The sequence below is a fragment of the Sus scrofa genome, chromosome 8 (assembly GCF_000003025.6).
Source record: "Sus scrofa isolate TJ Tabasco breed Duroc chromosome 8, Sscrofa11.1, whole genome shotgun sequence".
Taxonomy (NCBI): domain Eukaryota; kingdom Metazoa; phylum Chordata; class Mammalia; order Artiodactyla; family Suidae; genus Sus; species Sus scrofa.
Window position 1 is genome coordinate 85,155,353 of NC_010450.4, and position 20,974 is coordinate 85,176,326.

The 20,974-nt window shown below is 37.3% G+C and overlaps 1 protein-coding gene across 11 annotated transcripts in view; it reads left to right on the forward strand.

The window, feature by feature from the left end:
* INPP4B (inositol polyphosphate-4-phosphatase type II B) overlaps positions 1 to 20,974 on the forward strand; it is a 743,160-nt gene that overhangs the window by 343,312 nt on the left and 378,874 nt on the right. For all 11 annotated transcript variants that reach the window (XM_003129178.6, XM_021100667.1, XM_021100673.1 and 8 more), the window contains 2 exons: positions 12,130 to 12,341; positions 14,366 to 14,410. In XM_003129178.6, coding sequence (XP_003129226.3) covers positions 12,251 to 12,341; positions 14,366 to 14,410 — 136 coding nt within the window. In that variant the 5' untranslated portion in view covers positions 12,130 to 12,250. The remainder of the gene's footprint in view (positions 1 to 12,129; positions 12,342 to 14,365; positions 14,411 to 20,974) is intronic.

Genomic DNA, 20,974 nt, shown 5'->3' on the forward strand with positions numbered 1-20,974 from the left:
TTAGCCAACCCAATCCAACAACATATCAAATGATCGTACATCATGACCAGTTGGGATTCATCCCACATTCACAAGGATGGTTCAACATACGCAAATCAATCAACGTCATATACCACATTAACAAAAGAAAAGTCAAAAACCATGTGACCATCTCAATAGATGCAGAAAAAGCATTTGTCAAAGTCCAACATCCACTTATGATAAAAACTCTCACCAAAGTGGGTATAGAGGCAACATTCCTTAACATAGTCAAAGCAATTTATGTCAAACCCACAGCAAATATAATACTCAATGGAGAAAAATAGAAAGCCTTCCCCCTAAAATCTGGAACAAGACAGGGATGCCCACTCTCACCACTGCTATTCAACATTATATTGGAAGTCCTAGCCACAGCAATCAGACAAACAAAAGAAATAAAAGGCATCCAAATAAGAAAAGAAGAGATAAAACTGTCACTCTATGCAGATGACATGATACTATATATAGAAACCCTAAGGACTCAACACCAAAACTACTTGAACTGATCAACAAATTCAGCAAAGTTGCAGGATATAAGATTAACATTCAGATATCAGTCGCATTTCTGTATACTAACAATCAAACTTTAGAAAAGGATTTCAGTTTTTTGTTTATTTTTTATTAGAGTTGATTTACAATGTTGTGCCAACTTCTGCTATACAGCAAAGTGACCCAGTCGTATGTAAATGTACATTCCCTTTCTTACTTTCTACAGTAGGACCTTGTTCTTAATCTCAATTCTTTTAAATTTGTCACAGTTTATGGCTAGTGTCAAAAAATGAGGACTATCTTCAGGTCAAAACTATAAGAACACAGTGGGGAAAATGAAAAATTTATCTTCATGTACTTACTTCTAGAAGTTTTAGATTCTTTTCACAATTTTCCTACATTTGTTTATTTTTCAAAATCCTCAGGTAGCTTGCTTTTTGTGTTTGCTTCTTATTGGTGGGGGATACGACAGTTAGTTGCCTTGGTCCATCTCTGCTAGAAATGGAATACCAGAAAAGTTTGCATATATTAATTTATTTAATTCTTTCCACAATGCATTAGATGGGTATTGTCATTTTCCCAATTTATGATAAGGAAACTAAGAAATAGTATGCTTGAGTTAATTGCCCAAGGTCCCAAAGGTAGCCTGGGTCTGTATTATCTGTCTTCACCACTTTGCTTTGGTTTCTCTCATGCTAAATTATTGTAATAATCAATGCCATGTAAAAGGATTCATATATGCTTGCTAAACTAACATAAAGCTAATTATAAAAGACCTCGGAACAAGAGCGAGAAATAGTCAAACAAAGGCACATTTATTAACATGCCAGACGAGGGAACAACAACTGGTAAAGAAATTCTCAGAGTAGTTTCCTAAGGGAAAAAGAGCCGGGGAGTGTTAAGTACTAAAATGTTGTGGTGGTGGCGGGGAGATAGATGGGCATGGGGAGTGAGAGTGTGGAGACAGGAGGGAGAGAAGGGTGCAGAGGTGGGTGTTATGTTGGTTATGCTATTTAAGGATTGAAAACTAGTTCTATGGCAAGGACAGAATATAAAAGGAAACTTTTCTGTTTCCAGCAGTATATTCCATAGAGATACTCAATAAATAAATGTCACATGAACTAATGATTATGGCATTACTTTTCTTTTCCTTACATGTATGATCAAAATTACCCTAAAAGTTGGAGAGTTTCAGCCTGAGATTGAAAAGATGGGAAAGGAAAAAGCAAAGTCTATACATGTTTTATTCAGTATTTGGACATAAAGTAATGATATACTTTTCACATAAAATCTGAGCTTGGATACCATACTGCCTCAATGATAATCCTTTATATACTCCATCTGATCATAGAAGATTAGCACATATTACAGAGGGAATTCATTAAGTTAATCCATGGTTTTCTTTAGTTGCATGAGATGCACCAGAGAAATCCTAAATGAATTTGCAGGTGGAACAATGGCTTTGAACTTCAATACTCTGACCTGTTCTTTTTGCAGATATTCTTCCCAGTTCAAGTTTAGCAACTGAATTTTCTTTTTCTTTCCTCGTCTTTTCTCTTTTTCTTTCTCTCTTTCTTTCTCTCTTTCTGTGTGTACCTATTGTTTCCCCTTGCCATAGTGCAGTTTTATTGAGTAAATATTTTAAGGTAGAATGTGCAATTGTGTACATATTTGAGTGTAAAGGAAGTGATCTTCAGTGAAAAATTCATCATCTGTGTGTGATAAGCGGTATGAATGTGAAAACTTAGTTATATCATATTATATTCTTTGTAGATAACCTCAGGCACTCTATAACGTCTCTAGAAAGTTAAAATGAAATTATAATGATCACAAATATACATTTATACTTGCCTGTCATAACAAAAAGCAGAAGATAAAATTTTAATTAAATTTATGATCTGTCTTACTTTGAAATTTAGAATTTCAAAAGAAAATGAGCAATTAATCATCAGAAACTGTGGCAAATTCAGTCAATACTAATTTGAACCCGAAATGTATCATCATCATGAGAAATTCAATCAGTTCTCTGAATGAATAACTTCTGATGTCTGTATTAGAAATGGCCTGAGGATATAGCCAAAGCTTCAGTTTTAGTTCTGCCTGAGCACATGATATTTAACTGGCCTTGGGCATACATGTGTGGCAGTGTTCTGAAGGATTGTGATACATTTGCCATTGCTGAGGCAGCACTTGCTTAGAGTCCTCTTAAGTACGTGTGAAAAAAGAATCAACCTCCCTCCAAATTAAAATTCTCTCTAAACATCTCTGCTTCTTGAGATAGGTTTGAGATGGGCCTCTAGGAGTCATTATATTTGGAATATGCAGCTGTCGAATAAAAGTATCAGAAAAAAAAAAAAAGCCTCATCATCTTAAGTGTGAACAGTAGACTCCTGTCTTTTGCTTAGTTTTCAGATGACAGAGAAAGCCATTAAAAATATGTGTCTAGCGAATTGCTATATAACCCTCTGGTACTATTTTTTAAACCTCTGCTGTGTGATAGCAATTTTTTTTAAGCCGGTTTTAAAATTTCTTGTTTTGTAAGCAAAATGCAGTGTGTCACATGAAGTAATTATAGAAGAAAGTCTACATGAAATTTCAGTCTTTTTTGGAAGATTTAATGAAAGCTCCTATCCCTTGGATGATGTGTGAGAAACAACCAGGAGTGTCACACTGTGAAGAAAAGGGTAAAAGCCCACCTTAGAACAAAAGGTCTTCTTCCCAATCCTAGCATGGCCACTGGCCCCATGGAGTTTTTCTCTCCCATCTCTGGGTCTCAGTGTTCTCATCCTCTGAATGCAACATCCCTTAGTTTCCTTAAGTTTCTTCAATTCTATTTTCCGTTAGAAATTTTTGTCTCAGTATTTTAAAGAGTGACGATAGATAGACATACATAACCAACCTCTTGGGAAGAGATGATTGAGGTTAAATCAAGCATGTTTTTACGTCTTTACTTTGTAATTCTTCAGGTTGCTTTCACATGTGTGACCATCATAGAACACAGCCTAACAAATCAGAGAGCTGATTAGCTGTATTCCCAAAGTCGGTTCAAGGACCCCCCAACCTCAGGACATCAGTGCATTGGTGGAAACTGGTGCAGATCTGATGTGGTACTGAGGTGTTCTGATTTCTCAGGATTAAAGGTGCTTTGCCACAGGGATTGGCAGAGCCTCCCTCTCCTACTTTATGTACAGTAGAGACCATGTTGTTTGAAATAAATGAGTGGCAGACGGACCTTGGATTTACAGGGCAAATCAAAGGCAGAGTCCCTTTGACCATGCTTGCTGAACTGAGTTGTCTCTATTGCTGCTTTGTGTTCTGTCCTTCTCAACATCAAGATTTTGCTAGTTTCAGTGACCATTTAGGTGGGTGTCAAGGGTCCCAGGCAAATAACCAAGATGGTAAAATCCTGGAAAGAATGGAAACACTGGAGATAGGACACAAGCCAGTTGCTGGAGAAACTGAAGGCCAGGCTAGGATGCATGACAGCCCCTGGCATCAGTCTAGAACACTGGTGAAGTAACACAGCCCTTAGCCTATATTGGCTTTTCTTCTGGTGGAACTCCCTACCCACCTCTCCCAGGTGATGAACCTGGAATCTGGGGGGTCTTCTGTGCTGTAAAGTGGTGCTTCTCAAGCTTGAATGTGCATAGGAATTGCCTGCTCTACAATAAGGAGTCTAATTTAGTATATTCGGGGTCTGTCTCAAGGTTCTGCATTTCTAACAAGCCTCCATGTGATGCAGGTAGTGCACGCTCGCCCAGGCACCACGTTTTGAGTGGCAGTCTTAAAAAGATGTTGCTGTTTGGTCTTGCTCAATCCACATGGCTTCTGTTCTGTTCTGATCTGTGCTGCTTCCTCATGGTGAAGGTGAGGAGGACATAGCTGGCTAGTTCAATCCTGAGCTCCCAAAGCTGGACTTTTGATCAAACTGGAGCCCCTGACAACTCTCCTTTGTATTCCCCTTGTGTCAAAGCAGATCCTCACAGAATTTAACATTAGTAGTAAACTCATACCTATGGCCTAGGGAATTCAATTGTCTGTTGACACAATAGGTTTTCCTGGGCAGACTCGCTGCCCCTGAACATTCATCCAATTGCTGTGATGGGAGTTGTCCTCTTGTCTGCTCAGGGCTGTCGTGAGAAACCAGGAAGGACTTTGACCTTAAATACATGCCTGATTTTTTTTTTTTTTAGGTAAAATATTCACTGATTTATGCTAATTTTTTCCAAAGGGAATTTTTTCCCAAAAAATCATTTGTAGAAATTCCACTACTATTTTTGAATGATATGTAATAAAAATAAACCCCTATCATTGAGAAAAGGGTCTGGTTGCAAACCATGAGGATATAATTATCCCATGGTGATGGTAGCCTTCAGAGTACACTGATATTTCCCATGAGGGGAAAGAAGCTGAGAAAGTAGAGGTAAATTCCATCTGGATCATATTCCTGGTTTTACTTCTTGGCGTTGTGTAGCATTCAGCTGATCCTTAGAAGCTTTGCCCAATCATGCTCCGTATTGCGAAGTCCAGTTGTTTAGAAGTGATTTTTGGCATCGTGAATTATATCTGGTATAGCAGAATGAAATCCTGGCTCCAGAAGTTTTGTGACACTGACACGAAGTGAGCAGTTTAGTAGCTTATCTCCTGAGAGTCTGTACCATTAACAGACCGGAGACTTGCTATTCTGTTTCTTTGTGACATGGGTAGGAAATAGTAATTCATTCAACACTTTGTATCAAAGCACTATCTGGAAGCCCAGCAAAAGTTGGAGTTGTACAGTCACCAAGCCTCCAGCACTCCCTGCCGGGACCTTGGACTGAACAGGCCGGAAACATCTGTAACCAGATCCACGTAGAACCCAAGAATGTCCCATTGTATGATGCCTTTCATCCATGTCATCCCTGGGTCCTTTCTAAACCACAGGAACCTCCTGGCATGTATTTTTTTTTTAAGCCACTCCCATGGCATGTGGAAATTCCTGGGGCCAGCCATTGAATCTGTGGCACAGCAGTAACCCAAGCCAGCAGTGACAACTCGGATCCATAACCTGCTGAGCCACAGAGGCGCGCCACCCTGTTGCATGTTTTTGTCCATTGTGCTCTCCCCATTTTTGCCATGGGCTTAGATGGCCATGACTGCATTTTCCTCGGATTCTTTCACTTTTGAAATATAAGGTCCTTGGGGATTTCTGTTTCTATGAGAAATAGTCTCATCCACCTTCTAACTCTTCAGAAAATGTGTTCTTTGTCTCTTTGTCTTAATGGAAACCTGGATTTCTGGAGTTTTCTGCTTCCCTGCTGCCTACTCTAATGTAGAAGGGCCATAATCACAGAGCCTGAGGGCAGGGTTACTATTTTCCTGGTGCCACGAGAGGCCCCTTAGCTGTTAGTCTGGTTATGCCACATCTCTACCCCTATTTATCATGCTCATTGGCCAAGCTCCTTTAGACTTTTTCACCAAACATAGTTGGGTCCCAGGCTCTGCCTGCTGTTCCCTTGGGTGATTGCAACCACCGTGGGAATAACCCATCTAGCGGCTTTGCTGGCCCAGATTCTTCATCTTATGGACTCTAAGGACCATCAACACCACACCATTTCAGCCACCCACTTACTCTGTGGCAGTACTCTGGACTTCTCATCACTCAGGGCTAAGTTCTCTCTGCCCTAGTATGTCACTCATTCCCCTTTAATGACCTCCCAATCCAGCCTAGGACCTTTTCAGTCACATTAGTAATATTCCATTCTTGGTTTCACCCTTCTCTCACTGCATCAGCAGACAAAACCCCAACACTCTGTCAACTAAGCCAGCTGTCCTCCACCAGGATGCCAAGCTGCTTAGAGAAAGCCACACAACTAGTCCTGCTAGGGTTGTTTTCACACCCAACAAGCAGAGTTGAGTGGTTGAAACAGAGACAGTATGGCCTCAAATGTCTAAACTATTTATTATCTGTTCTTAGAAAAATTATGCCAACCCCTGCCTTGGGCAATTATCTTTAACAGTCACTGAAAGTAAGAAAAGGTGAAATTAACATTTATTTTCCTTTATGCCATTTATAGTGCTCTTTATTTCTTTCCTTGATCCAGGTATCTCTCTGCTAATGTCATGCTTGAAGAACTTCCTTTAATATTTCTTGCTGTGCAGATCTGCTTATAATGAATTTGTCAGTTTTTTATTTGTCTGGGTGAAAGTTTTTATCGCTCTTAATTTGTCCAGGTTATTTTTATGTTGTACAGAATTTTGGGCTGAAAGTTTCAGAACTTTAAAGATGTCACTTACATAGTTTCTAACAAGAAGTCCAAGATATTTTCTTGTTTTTTTCTCTATATGTGCTTTACTGTTTTGCTCTTGTTGTTGCAAAAATTTTCCCTTATCTTTGGTTTTCAGTAGATTGAATATAAGTAGAATTTTTACAAATTTTTTGTTTGATTTGCTTTTTGATTATTGGTGTGTGTGTGTGTGTGTGTGTGTGTGTGTGTGTGTGTGTACCCTACTCTCCATGGTGTTTTCTCAGTTTCTTAGATTAGTGTTTTGATGTATATAAATATTTTTGGAAAATCCTAGGCCATTATCTTTTCAAATATCTAATCTGTCTTTTTCTTTCTTCTGAGATTCAAATAATGCATTTTGATTGCTATTGCCTCACAGTGTTTGAATGCTTTCATGCATTTTCAATTTTTTTCCCTTTTTTTTTAATATTTCAGTCTGGGTTATTTCTATTGGCCTGTCTTGAATTTTACCAATTATTTCCTTGATGGTGTCACATCTACCGAGGAGCCCATCAAAGGCATTCTTCATCTCTTATGTTGCGTTTACATTCTTAACATTCCCATTTGATTCTTTCCAATAGTTTATGTCTTTTCTAAACATCTCCATATCATCATGCAGGTTTTCTTGCTTTCCCATTACAGTCTTTAGTATATTCTCTTTCTGATGGGTCCATCGTTTGGGTCATATCTGCGTCTGATTCTCTTGATTACTTGTTTGCTTTTTTGGTTGACTTCATCATCTTCTTCCTCACCTTCATCTTCATCTAGTTTGGGTGGTGTGTAGGATAGTAGAACATGAGATAAAGCATTTAGGCCTACAAGTGGGCTTTCCTCTTTTCTTGCTAAGCTTTTAATTTGTGCATTGGGGAACTTGAATCAATCTAGTCAATAACTGAGCTGGGTTTGGGTTTTGTTGTTGCTATGGCCATCCTCAGTGCACCACCAGCTTCAAACTCCTCTAGCATTCACTTGTGTTTAGGGAAGGGTTTGGGTGGCTAGAGAATTTGTTCTCTGCCTTCTACTTTAGTCTTTTCCTGGCAGCTTCCATGTCAGAGTGGTCCATTGTTTGGGGTCTGACATCCATTCCTCCTTTGCAAGAAAGCTCTGCTCCATGGAGGCATTTGTCTTTCCTTAGATTTCAGCCTGGTTGGTGGCTCTGAGAACTCAGGTCTCTGATTAGTTAAAGAAAAGTAATGATTTTATGTATTATTCAGCTTGTTCTTGAGTTCATTATAGGAGAAATATTCTTCACATCTTTGTCTAAACAGAAGCTGAAAATTGCTGTGTCACAAACATATTTTCCCAGTATGTAATTTTTCATCTCATGCTGATTTGATGGTGTCGTTCCCTCAGTTGCTCCTCTTTGCTGCCCTTGTCATCGCAGCTGGTGCCTTCACCAGATAGCTTTTCTTCCTGCTCCCTGAAATACTTGTGCACCTTGAGTCCTTAGTCATCTATCTTCTCACTACATGCACTTGCTTTCAGTGGCTTCATGCATTTCTTTGGCTTCAACCATTAGGCAGTGATTTCCAAAAACGTATTTTTCCAATCTTAATATCTTTCCCAAGATCTAGACCCCTAGTGCCCCTGCTTTCTGAATATCTTAAGGCATAGCAGAAACAAAATGGTTAAAACTAAACTCATCATCCTTGGCTGCAATTCTTTCTTCTTTATTCTCCAGGTAAGTTTAATGGTCTGGATGTTAACTGAGTTCCTCTGGAAATTTCTGTCTTTCATTATCTCAGTTCCATCACCAAGTCTAGATAATTCTATTTAATTTTGTTTTTGAATGCAGATTATCTTCTCTAGTTATCTCCTACATCTTGACTTAGCTCCTTTTAATTGTTTTATTTTCCTACAATATTAAAACTACCTCCAAACAGGTTGATATCCTTATCAAATTGCTACCTTCTAGTATATTCTCTACTTAGACACCCAGTAAACTTTTAAAAAATCAAATGTGATCATGTTACTCCTCTGCTTAAGGTATATTTAGTGTAGCTTCTTTCTTCTTTAAGAAATATGGTTAATCTCTCTGGCTGTTTTAGATTTGTATGTGGTATGTAAAAACCTCAATCTATTTGTGTGCGTGATCTTCAAACCAAAAAATTTCCAAACAGACACAGAAAAAGGAACTATTGTACCTAACCATAACCGTAGGTAAATGCTATATTTGCCAGCTAGACATGCTTAGGTTTCTAGAATTTTTCTAGTAATGCAACTGATTCCTTTTGAGTCTTGTGCCTTGGTAACAAGCATCAGATCTGAAATTTGATAGCTGCAACAAAGATAGAATGGAAATGAATAGAATCACAGGAGATTATCATATAATCCTTGTTTCGTATAGCTGACTCCATTCTCTCTAAAATTGAGTTTATTTTTCAGTTTTGAATGGGTGGAGTGCTTAAAATGGGACCATGTTAATGAGCCTTTGTGGGCATCTTACTTTGGTCCTCTCCACTCACCCCCAAGTTACACCAGCGCACACAACCCACAGACAGAGTTGACATTTATTACTTATTCACAATTAATATGCTAGGTTATTATTTTCCTAGGATTCATCCATATTGCCTTATTTAGGTCTCTTCTTCAAATTTTAGGATGACTGAGGGTAATTAGGGGTTGAGTCTTTGGTCAACAATGCCAACGAAGTCCATGTATTCAACCTCCACATACACGGTGGTCTTCCACAGATGTTATTCCACAAATGCCAATGCATCTGTCCTAGGTTCTGGATATAATGTAGTGCAATAAATATGCACTTGTCCTCATTAGAAAAGACTTCTAAATTTAAGTTGTCCAAAAAGAAAGTGCAAAGCATTGTCTTAATTTAAAATATAATTTTTTACTCCCATATTGCCCCTTCCCCTTCCCTCTCCCCACTGGAAACCACTAATTTATTCTCTATATCTGTGAGTCTGCTTATTTTTTATAATATTCACTAGTCGGTTGTATTTTTTAGCTTTCACATGTAAGTAATGTGATATGATATTTGTCTTTCTCTGACTTTTTTCACTTAGCATAAAACCCTCCAAGTTCATCCATGTTGTGGCAAATGGCAAAAATTTTATTATTTTTATGGCTGAATAGTATTCCAATATACCATGTTTTGCTTATCCTTTCATTTGTTGGTGGGCACTTAGGTTGCTTCCTTATCCTGGCAATTGTAAATGGTGCAGCTGTGAATATCAGGGTGCCTGTATCTTTTTTTTTTCTTTTTCTTTTTTTTTTCTTTTTACGGCCACACTTGTGGCATATGGAAGTTCTCAGGCTAGGGATCTAATTGAGGCTGCAGCTGCCCTCCTACACACAGCCACAGCACCACTGAATCCTTGACCTACTGAACAAGGCTGGGCATCAGACCTGCATCCTCATGGATACTAGTCAGGTTCTTAACCTGTTAAGCCACAATAGGAACTCCTCCCCTCTTTTTCTATGTATCTTTTCTAATTAGTATTTAAAAATACATAAATACTCAGGAGTGGAATTCCTGGGTCACGAGGTAGTTCTATTTTTAGTTTTTTTTGAGAAATCTCCATACTATTTTCTACAGCGGCTGTACCAATTTACATCCCTACTAACAGTGCATGAGGGTTCCCTTTTTGACACATCCTCTCCAAGATTTATTTGTGTTCTTTTTGATGATAGCCATTTTGACAGGTGTGAGGTGATATCTCATTGTGGTCTTGATTTGCATTTCCCTAATGATCAGTGATATTGAGCGTCTTTTCATATGCCTGTTGCCCATCTGCATTTCCTCTTTGAAAAAAATGTCAGTTCAGATCTGCTGCCCATTTTTTTAATTGGGTTGTTTGGTTTTTTGATTTTGAGCTCTATGAGCTGTTTATATCGTTTGGATATCAGTCATAACATTCGCATTCAGTGGATTTTCTTTTCATTTTGTCTTGGTTTCCTTTACTGCACAAAAGCTTTTAAGCTTAATTAGGTCTCTGTTTATTTTTGCTTTTATTTCCAGTATAGGGATAGAAGATTAAGAGGCACAAACTATTATGTATAAGATAAGCCACAAGGACATATTATACAGCACAGGGAATATAGCCAATGTTTTTATAATAATAAATGGAATGAAACCTTAAAAATTATAAATCACTATATTTTACCTATGTAACTTATACAGTATTGTACATCAACTATAACTCAATAAAGAAATAAATAAAATATACTTTTAAAATTGATGTATTTTGTCTTATTAATAGTGTTATGGCTCTTTACCCCAGAAGATATTTCTAGTTGTATCCTTAGAGGCCAATGTGTATTTCTCTGCAACTTTATTTTAATATTTTCTGAAGATTCAAGAAGCTTTCTGGGTATAACTTTTGCCAGATGATATTTAAAAACTAGAACTGAATTATAAACACAGCTGCTTTTTCAAGAACAAGACATAGGGAGGCTGTGGACCTGTGACGCTGGAGACGACATCAGTATTCTAAACGAAACCCAGTTGCTGCTGTCTCATGAAATAGCATCGGGTAGATGCTTAAAGATTTTTGTTCATTTTAATTCAGCTGGTAACTTGATTTAAAACAACATTGATTTTTTTTTTCCCTAATTCGTTCTTGGTCATGTATATCATGCTAAATGTCAAAATGTATTTGAAACAATTTGAGGCTATCTATGTCACAGGGTGTTAAATTCTTGACGGCTTTCTTTCCCCATGTTAATTTTCATCATTTTGTCATTGCTTGCATTGGCCTTGGAGTTTTAGCTTTTTAGAAGTATTATTCATTCTTTTCACTATATACCCCAACGATTAAACAATTAAAGCTTTATTAGGCAGAGCAGCAAGAGACATTCTATGGCTCATGATAAGGCTCGAAACTCCCCTGAACAACCTGTTGGCTCACCTTGGAAGAAGAGCTCCATGTCAAATGATCTGTATGTGCTTATGAATAATGTTCTAACAAGGGTAGATGGAGAGATGAGCATAAAGGGCAATTCTAATGGAAGGAACAATGATAGTATTCACCTTGACAAAACTTGACAATGCCTTGACCAGATGTGGTGTGCTCTAGCTGCTAAATTAGGTGCATATTAAGTTAGCAGTCCCTATAGTCATCTACTATGTTGCAAAATGAACCAGAAGAGAAAGAACATACCTTTCAGGATTTAGAGGTTTTGCCTATGACCAGAAAATCATCGCATAGAGAATATCCTTTCAACCTAGTGCTTATGGTACATTCAACTGGGTGGATTGGTACTAAAAATACAAGTGGGATGGGCAGGATCCAACCTTCACATGAAGGTATTTGAAATCTCTACCTACCTTTAATTCTTAGCTTTATACTGAATTCTGAAATAACCAGGATTTTCACCTATTGATGTTTCCTAAATGCAGAATTTCAGAGTGGGATATCCAGACTTTAGTGTAAAGATACGTCTGTACAAAACGAGGAAACAGTGGCAGTGACATTTGGGCACAAAAATTTGGAAGAGTTAAAGAACTGTGAAGATCGATCATGGAAATCAAAGAGGAAGGAACATCAGAAGAAGGCCAGCACTTTCTTCCCGCACCCCAGGCAAATGATACTGGGGACTTTCAGTTCACAAGTGAGTATGCATGCACCCTCAAATTAACTAACTTTTTTCCTTTGCACTACTTATTTCAGTATTGAGTCTATGATATGTCTCCCATCTTTTATCTTAGATGATATGATAGTCTATGAAATGGTTAAATATCAAATGGTAGAATCATAGATCTTGAATGTGTCTTGAGGTGCTAATAAATAATTTTTTGTTTTGTCTTTTTAGGGCCACACCCTCAGTATATGGAAGTTCCCAGGCTAAGGGTCGAATCAGAGCTGCAGCTGCTGGACTACACCACAGCCACAGCAACATGGGAGCCTTAACCCACTGAGCAAGGCCAGGGATTGAAGCCGCTTCCTCACGGATACTAGTCAGGCTTGTTGCCGCTGAGCCACAATAGGAACTCCAGTTTTTATGTACACTTTCTATTCAACATTTTTATAATCTCATATGGGGTCATTTTTTGGAACCTAGAAATTTTCTCTTTAAAGCCAAAGAAATTTAGGTTGAGAGCGTTAGGGCTCAGTGATGACACTGGATGCTCGGACTGTCACTGCTATTCTTGAGAGCTGTAAATCACATGAATAGAGCTAGCTTGGAGATTAAGCCAAGACTTGCATTTAAACATTAGCTTTGGGTTTCTGTGCTATTCAAGTCATTAAAATCATTGGAGGAATTGTATGTTTTCTCTCATGCTTAACATTCTAGAGTCTGTCTGGGTTTTATTGTTTAGCATACATTGTATATTTTTCTTTTCTTTTCAAAAGATTCCTGTTGCCCAATTATTTAACTCTAGCAAGCATATGCCTAACTTCTCATTTAATTTACATTATAAAATAGTTGGTATTGGTTGGATGTGTTTTTGAGAAATTTGAGAAATTTGGTTGTCAGAGCTTACAACAGAATTAATAACCTCTTAAAAATCCACACTCTTTGAAATTAATAAAGACCTACCTAATGATTGTCACTCTAACCTATCCTGGAATGTCTAAACTTGTTAACTATAGCATTGTTAAATGTCAGCAGGAAGAAAAAAATCGGTTACTATGCAAAAAAAAAAAAAAAAATGAAATCTGTAAATAAGAAATTATTTTTGTACAAAGAAGTGGTTCTAACAGTATTTGTGACCAAATGCTAATAAATTTAAATAGTACTTGATGAGTACACTCGTTAAAAACAAGCAAGTAAAGGCTTTTCCCAATATTATTACGATTATTGCTAACTCATTTACATTTCTGTAAATTTTAGCTTTGCTTTCTTGATCACCCATGCGTGGTAACTAATGGTACCCAGGCCAACCCACTCTTGTTTAGGAAGCCTCTGCGCTGTGTGAGGTCTTTGGGAATCTACCTACCACATTATCACTGCCCACCAGTCTTGTCTTCTTACCTGCTAGCCATTAGATGTTTCCATCTTCCTTACCATTATTCTCAGACTCACGCTCCCTTTTATGTCAAGTTAAACAATTTAGCCATGTTATTAGATGTTTTTCATTGCCAAAGAAAGAATAGAAACATTTAAAAAAATGCTGATTTGAGCCATCAGTAAGTTGGCAGAATAACCACTATCACCAGCTTCTGAGTAACCTAACCAGAGAAGCTCTTTAATCAGTACTTGATTATCAAGTCAAGGCTGGAGTGATGAGAAAGAGAAATCTACGTGAGAGAGGACTTTAGTGAGGTCATCCTTTGTGAAGATTCCATATCCATCTAAAGAAAACTGAAGAAGTTGAAAGAAACTGAAACAATTGAAAAATATGTTTTATATATTTGTCAAGACTTCCCAAAACAACATTTCTGAGGTTTTAAATGGCCATTGGAGCTGAAGAGATCAATCAAATCTTTAGTCATATATAGTTCTGCTACAAATATTATGTTCTGCCCCAAGAACAAATTCCTCATATATAAATTTGAATAATTAACTGAGTTTGTTTGTTCTGCCAAATAATGCAGTTACACATTCTGGGCAGGGGGAAAGTAATGTTTGTGGACATAATTTTGATAATGGGTTAAGTATCTTTAATCTGAATTTGTTCCTAATATTCCTAGGTATTCAGAAGACTCCAGATGAACCACAGTTGGAATTCATCCTTGGTAAGAAATTCCATCTTATTTATGTATAGCTATAAATGTAATAGTCATTTGCACATTTAGTTTACACCTTTAAGCATGCTATTTATATCATTATATAATTTATAAACGCTCATGAATATTGTTCTGTAAAAAAAAAATTCATTCTATAAAGTAGTGTTATTTTCCCTGATTTATGAGGAAAGAATTAGAGCTGTGGAACACGGCAGCTCATGGCCCAGGGATGAGGGCGCAGTGGTGAGGGGGTTGTGCCTGTCATCCAAGTCTACTGACCACACATCCAGTGGCCAGCACTCATTCTAATACGGTGCTACGGTGCTGGATTTGGTTGCTAAAGACTTCTCAAAATCCGAGCATCTAATTATTTACTGCTTGGGCTGGAGACTGGGCTTCTGTAGAGTTTCCCTTTGTCTTTCTTTGCTGATTACAAGGTTCCTTCCCCCTTTCAGTCCTACTCAAAAATATCCCGTCTCTTCCATCTTGATACTGCGAACAGGTTCTTGGCATTTGAGAATTTGACTTTAATTCAATGCTTGGACTTGCTTAAGCAATTCTAAAGATCTGTCAGATGTAGAAATCTGTAATTTTGTCAAAGGGAGAATTAAAAATGTGCACCTTGAGGCTGGTCCACTTAATACTCAGTGGGAGCTGCTTTGTATTTGAACCGGCTGTGACTTCAAAGTGCCATTGGGGAGTTAGCTGCAAAATGGTATTTAAAGAAGTTAAAAATGTGGTTCATATGAATGTGTTAGAGAGGGTTTTTTTTTTCCTTCTCATACTTCTGAAATATTTTGAAAGGTCACTAATATCTTTAATGAAGTTTTATAGAATTTTACGTGCATGTATTCAACTTCATGTATATAGACAACAGATACATTTTCACATCCAAATCTTTAAATATTGATGTACATATTTTATAAAGTTGTGGGAAAATTGAAATATAGACATCTATTGTCTATAGTAGTTTTTAGTGGTTTGAAGTAGCATTTATTTTAGAAGTATATGTTTTCCTTATACAAGGAATAGTTTCCAAAATTATAACATTTGCTTAAAATATTATATTTGAAGCATAACTTATTGAGAAAATAATTACATTTTTGTTTTGTTTTCTTTTTCTTTTTAATAGATTTTATTTTTAGAGCAGTTTTAAGTTCACATCAAAATGGAGCAGAAAGTACAGAGATTTTCCACATACCCCCCTGCCGTCACACATGCACAGCACCCCCCCCCCTTATCGACATCCCCCATCAGAGTGGTACATTGTTTAAAGCTGATGAACTTATAGTGACAGATCATTATCACCCTAAGTTCATGGCTTACATTAGGGTTCATTCTTGGTGTTACCTTCCATGGGTTTGGGCAATGTAGAATGATATGTATCCATCAAAACAGGATCTCTTGGAGTTCCCGTCGTGGCGCAGTGGTTGACGAGTCCGACTGGGAGCCGTGAGGTTGCGGGTTCGGTCCCTGCCCTTGCTCAGTGGGTTAATGATCCGGCGTTGCCGTGAGCTGTGGTGTGGGTTGCAGACGAGGCTCGGATCCCGCGTTGCTGTGGCTCTGGTGTAGGCCGGCGGCTGCAGCTCCAGTTCGACCCCTAGCCTGGGAACCTCCATATGCCGTGGGAAGCGGCCCTTGAAAAGGCAAAAGGACAAAAAATAAATAAATAAATAACAAAACAGGATCTCATAGAGAGTATTTCCATTAACATACTCTAAAAGTCCTCTGAGCTCCCCAATATATCCCTTTTTATCCCCTAACCCCTGGCAACCACTGATCTCTTTATTGTCTCCATAGTTTTGCCTTTGACAGACAGTTAGAATTGTATAGTATATAGCCCTTTCAAATTGGCTTTGTTCGCTTAGTAATATGCGTCTGAGTATTCGTTCTATTTCTTTTCATGACTTGATAGATCATTTCTTTTTAGCAGTGAAAAATATTCCATTGTCTGGATATACCACAGTTTAGCTATCCCTTTACCTATTGAAGAGCATCTTGGTTACTTCCAAGTTTTGACAATTATGAATAAAGCTGCCGTAAACATCTGTGTACACGTTTTTATGTAAACATAAGTTTTCAACCTTTTGGGGTGAAAACCAAGGGGCACAACTGCTGGATCACATGCTAAGAGTATATTTAGCTTTGAAAGAAATTGTCAAACTGTCTTGCAAAGTGGCCTTACCATTATGCCTTCCTGCCAGCAGTTTGTGAACTTTCTGTTCCTCCACAGCCTCACCAGCATTTAGTGTTGTCAGCATTCTGGATTTTAGTATAACTCATTTTTTGAAACATTTAATTTTTGTTACAAAAGTAGCTAAAGAGGCATTGTAAGTTAAAGAATTCTAGATGTTTCATTTTTCTAGGTATTGAGAAACAGGCAGAGCTATGAAAACTCAAGAAACTACTGTGGTAACACTAATAAAACTGTCCACTTAAAAAATATCCACAACCTAAAGGTTGAGAGTTAAGTTTTATTGGGGGCAAAAAAGAGGACTATGTCCTGGGAGGCAGCCTTTCAGTTAGCTCTGAAATACGGCTCCAAAGAGGTTGGAGTAGGGGGGAGGTCAGTACACATGTGATTTTGGTGAAGGAGGAGGTACATGCAACCAAGCACACATTTTTACAGAAGGTTACTGCTAATCACATGAAGGTTTCTGCTAGTCACAAGGAGCAGAGGTCACCATGAAGGATTTTAATGCTTTTCTAGATATGAGGAGATGCAAGAATCAGGCTCATAAAAATCTTCTCCTGAAAATATCTAACTATCTGAAGACCTGTCTGCCAGTTTTCCCAAAGCACAGAGCGTCTCCCTCCTGATCTCCACCCCGAGCTCCTTGCAGAGGGTGCTGAGGATCAGCAGCTATAGTGGCTCAAGATTCAATCTATGTAGAGGCAGTTGGCAAGTGTCAGTCTCCAGTTCACAAGGATATACTTTATTACTTATTTTTCTAGAGTGCTCTCAAGATGTTTTTAGATATAGAAAAAATTCATTTTCTGAAAAGGAGCTGAGTGTCAAAAAAGGCCTACATACCTCTTTACTCACTGACTGTAACTCTTGCTACTTTAGCCTTCATGTACCCATCTTTCATTTTTAAGAGAAGAAAATCATTTTTTTTATGTTTTGAGTAGGACTTCTGAAAAATGAAGATTTTTTTTAGGCTAATTCAGTATATTTCAAAACAGTTCAAAACAGAGAATGATTTTTTTTTTTTTTCCACACCCACAGCATGTGGAAGTTATTGGACCGGGGATAGAACCTATGCCACAGCAGTGAGACAGGGACAATGCTGGATCCTTAACCTGCTGTGCCATGAGGGAATTCTGATAATGCCTTTTTATTCACATCCTGGAGAACAGGGAAAATCTGAAGGGGGCAGAAGCAATTGGAGTGGAGTCTGTTAGTCAAACATAGATAGCAGGCCTGGGCCAGATAACTATCTTCTATTTTAGTTAAAGTTACATATCTTGTTTAAAGACCTAATTATACTAATTGTTTTGAAAGTGCAGTAAGTTCGGGAGAAATGCTGTCGTCACTTACATTTCTGGCTTTGAATCATAGATTTAAGAGATCAGCAACTCTGAGAATTTATTCGTAATAATATCCCTCCTATTCAATAAATAACTGTTTTTCTTTTTTCATATTTATTTAAAAAATATACCAGAATTCTTAACAACAGGGAATTTTATGTTATCACATGACAGGAAATGCCTGACAAGTAAACAAAAGAAAATTATTTAGAATCTGCAGTGAAAATACTGATGGAATTAAGAATGAATATGAACAGTAATGTAGATTACTTTAGAAAGGAACTAGAAAATATAAGGAGTAGCCAAGAAAAATTAGAAAATTCATTTGCAGAGACACAAGCCGAGTTAAAGACACTGAAGGGCAGAATGAACAATGCAGAGGAATGAAATTAGAGATTTGGAGGATAGAATAATGGAAGTCACCCAATCAAGGTAGCAGACAGAAAACCAAATGAAAACAACATGAAAGGAATATGAGATCTATGGGATAATATAAAGTGGGCCAGTCTACATACAACAGGATTTCTGGAAGGAGAAGAAAAAGAAAAGGGGATTGAAAACATATTTGAAGAAATTATGGCTAAAAACCTTCCAAATCTAAAGGAAACAGATATCAAGATACAGGAAGCACAGAGGGCCTCAAACAAAATGAACCCAAACAGGCCCACACCCAAGGCATATTACAATAAAAATGGCAAAAGTAAAAGAGAGGGTTCTAAAGGCAGAAAGAGGAGTTCCCTTCGTGGCTCAGTGATTTACGAACCTGACTAGGATCCATGAGAATGTGGGTTCTGTCCCTGACCTGGATAGTTGGGTTAAGGATCTGGCATTGCCATGAGCTGTGGTGTAGGTCGCAAACGTGGCTTGAATCCTGTGTTGCTGTGGCTGTGGTGTAGCCTGATAGCTGTAGCTCTGATTTGACCCCCAGCCTGGGAACTTCCATATGCCCTAGGGTGCAGCCCTAAAAAGCAAAATAAATAAATAAATAAGCAAATAAGTAAATCAAATAAAAATAAAGGCAGAAAGAGAAAAACAAAGAGTTAATTATCAGGGAAACCCCATAAGGGTATCAGCTGATTTCTCTACAGAAACACTACAGGCCAGAAGAGTGTGGCAAGATATATTCAAAGTTCTAGAAGGGAAAAATTTGCAGTCTAGAAGACTCTACCCAGAAAGAATATCATTTAAAGTAGAAGGAGAAATAAAGAATTTCTCCAACAAATAAAAACTGAAAGAGTACAGCAATGCTAAACCCATTCTAAAAGAAATACTGAAAGGGCTCCTCTTAAAAAAAAAAAAAAAAAAAAAAAAAAAAAAAAAAAAGGGAAGTAAGAAGAAATAGGATGGAATAAATCACAATTGGAAAGCAATCAAGTCAGTGTACAGATCTAAAAGAAAAAATAAATACAACTCATAAATGTAAGGAAGTGTGTTATTTATCCTGGAAGATGTTATTTCCCAAACTGTTTATTATACTTTTTAGCACTTTGAGATCCTTAACTCTAAGAGTTCCACTGTGGCTCAGCAGGTTAAGGACTCAGTGTTGTCTCTGTGAGGATGCAGATTTGATCCCTGGCCTCACTCAGTGAGTTAAGGATCAGGCATTGCCACAGCTGCAGTGTAGGTTGCAGATGCTGCTCAGATCCAGTGTTAACAGCAGCTGACTCCCGGCTAGGAACTTCCATATGCCACAGGTGCAGCCATTTAAAAAAAAAAAAAAATGCTTAACTGTATCATTTCTTGAAAAATTTTTTAAAATTACTCTCTCAAGGAGATTATCACTAGAACCATGTAGGTTTCACTGTATATTTTTGTCATTTTTTTTCTTTGAGTTTTTTTTAATCTCACAGATTATTCCATGCATCAACTATTATATAGTTGACTTCATTTCATAATTAATCATGAGAGAATATTAAATATTAATATTAAATATTTTGTCATTGTTTAATAATGTGCTCAGAAAGAAAGCAAAGCATCTTAAAACAAACAAAAATATCTAGGAAAAAAATGGAATAACCAAGATAAGAGACTTTTTCCATTTAATTTTCTAACTAAATTGTTCTGTGTTTGATTCTCAATTCTTATCAACGTATTTGAATAAATCGAAAGTATCAACAGCCTTGCTTTTTAAAATGGGGAAATAGTCACACTAATTTTGTAGGTGTTGTCTTGCTTTGTTTAAGTTATTTTCCATTAGGGGTTTATTTTTGCCTTGTCTCTCTGCCACTATAAAATCATTACAGCTTATTGAAGCTATATCTTTATTCAAGGAAATGAGGTAGGAGATACTTAGTTGAGCAAGCTAACTGGCTAAAATTGTCTTGATAGTACAGGATAACTCTGTACTGAAAAAGTGTGTGTCTCATACCCATCGTCAACTCTATTTCTAGTGATTGACTGCACTTAAATTCTGTAATTCACCCTTACACCCACAGCTCTGCCTCCACATGTCATTCATTCTTTCTCTTGAGTGTATCGATACCCTTTTTTTATTTTCACAAAGAGAAAAATAATTAAAGCTCCAAGAGACACAGCTTCTGCATATAGTTTAATAAAATTGTTTTCATTTCAACAAAGCTGTCATTGAAGAAGAGGGATCGTTTCTTACAATCTATTTGCATTTCTTTCTTAAAACTACTGCGGAAAAAGTATACAGGCGAGTAACTCAACAAAAATAAGAAAAAAAAGAAAGTCCCATGAACTGTTTCTTAAGTTTATCCCTCCAATTATGCTTATAATGTTTGTTATCATATCCCTCCATTTACTATCTCCAGAGTCAATAAAATACTTATGTGCTTTTGTATTTTTATACAGATGTCACATATATCATAAATCCAAAGCAATAGTCACTATTGCATGTTAAATATGTAGAAGAGAATGGCATATGTGTATGCATGTAGTCCTGGTGTTTTTTTCTTGACGCTGTGAAGACACATTCTTGAAATAACTTACATGTTGATGACTGATACCTAATGGAAGGCAAGTGACCAGAGAGAGGGTACATCAAAACATGTTCTCTTAGTGCCAACAGCCTTAGTGACA